Consider the following 1,611-nt stretch of genomic DNA (forward strand, 5'->3'; position numbering starts at 1 on the left):
GTCACACAGGAAACACACATCTCCCTATATGTAACACAGCACTAGTTAGTATTTACTAAACTTTTTATACAAACCACTATTTTAACCTCTTTACATGTATCAACTCTTTATTCTTAAAGTAGCCCTGTGATGTCACTATTACTATTTCCATTTTACCAATGAACAATGGACCAAGAGGGATGAAACAGCCCAACACGGTAGAATCTAGAGAGTGGTGGGGCTGGAACCTGAAGCCAGTGGTCTGGTTCCAGAACCTGTCTCCTTAACCAGGCTGCTTACAGCCTCCCAGAGTAAGAGTGGGCAGGGAAGGGGGGCAGGGAGTTGAGAACATGCACAGGTCAATCTCCCCCTGGGCCATACTTCCTCGTCTGGGGCGCTGTCATCTGCAAGTCCCTAAAAGCTGTTTTGTGTTTTTTTTTTAAACTACCCAATACTGACACAAGAAAGGAAGTTTTAAAATAAGCACGTCATCTGCCAGCCCCTTACTAGGACACATTCCTGTCTGTATTTTCCCCTCCAGGACTTCATATCACAGGCTGTCCTAGCTAGTTGAGCCATCACAACTTAAATAATAGTGTCTTTCCTGTTTCCAGTATTTGGATAATACAGATAATGCTACAGTGGAGACCTTTATGTACACTGTTTTTCACTTGTTCGGTACATTTTTCTGAGAATAAATTCCAACCGCTACTGGGCCTAGCTTTACAGCTTGCCAAAAGACTCTATGGATTCAAAACATTGTGAATATACTTAGAGCCACTGAGTTGTACACTGAAACAGTAACTTAACAGTACACATTAACACATCTTTTACCACAGTCAAAAAAAAAAAAAAAGAAAAGAAAAAGATTACAGGATTTACGTAGATGGTGGTAAACTCTGAGGCGGCAGATGTACTGGACCCTAAAACACTGACAGTAGGGCGGCAGCATCCACACACGGGGCCCCAGGGCTCGGGGGTAAAAGAAACTGGTGGTTACAAAGTGAGGGCGCTCCAAACCAGTCAAGCTATGCACCAACCTTTCCGGAATTCGGGCACATAATGGTATGTCTTCTGCCCCAGATGAATTAAGAAGTTGGAAAGATTCCCACTAATTGCTATGGCAAAGACCAGCGTGGCGCATATCCAGAAAGGGCCTGCAAAGGAAACCAGAAAATTCAAATAAGAAAAGAAAGCACAAGCCTTTAGAGCCTTAGAGTAATTTCTTACCTCCCTCTACCTATTCAAGTAAGAAAGGGAAAATGAATTTTATATGTTTATAAAAAAGCACTTGTTTAATGGGTATTTCCTTTATTAAAAGGTCAAAACACAACTCAGTAATTAGCTGCCTTAAATACGGGGTGAAGCACAGGGATTTGACTCCAAAGGCCAAAACGCCTCCCACAAATAGGGGAATGAAGACACTGATTTGTGTATAGCTTGCTTTATTGGAGGACCACCGAAAAATAAAAATTAAAAAAAAAACAGGCATTTTGTGAAACCTTCCATCAGAAAACATGAAGCAAAAATTACTTCCCTTATCTGAGTGGCAAATGTTAACATCAGAGACACGTAAGTTAAACCAGCCAGGTCCTTCTGTAGGGACGCAAAGAGCCGGGCAAGGAGAGCACC

The 1,611-nt window shown here is 42.0% G+C and overlaps 1 protein-coding gene across 3 annotated transcripts in view; it reads right to left on the reverse strand.

Annotated features, from left to right (window-relative positions):
• YIPF1 (Yip1 domain family member 1) overlaps positions 1-1,611 on the reverse strand; it is a 38,079-nt gene that overhangs the window by 18,116 nt on the left and 18,352 nt on the right. For all 3 annotated transcript variants that reach the window (XM_023515115.1, XM_012807219.2, XM_012807220.2), the window contains one exon: positions 1,020-1,136. Coding sequence is in view for 2 of the 3 variants with exons in the window: in XM_012807219.2 (XP_012662673.1) it covers positions 1,020-1,136 (117 nt within the window). In the remaining variant the exon portion in view is untranslated. The remainder of the gene's footprint in view (positions 1-1,019; positions 1,137-1,611) is intronic.

Source organism: Otolemur garnettii, unplaced genomic scaffold (assembly GCF_000181295.1).
Source record: "Otolemur garnettii isolate 467f Iridium unplaced genomic scaffold, OtoGar3 scaffold00066, whole genome shotgun sequence".
In the NCBI taxonomy this organism is placed as follows: Eukaryota; Metazoa; Chordata; class Mammalia; order Primates; family Galagidae; genus Otolemur; species Otolemur garnettii.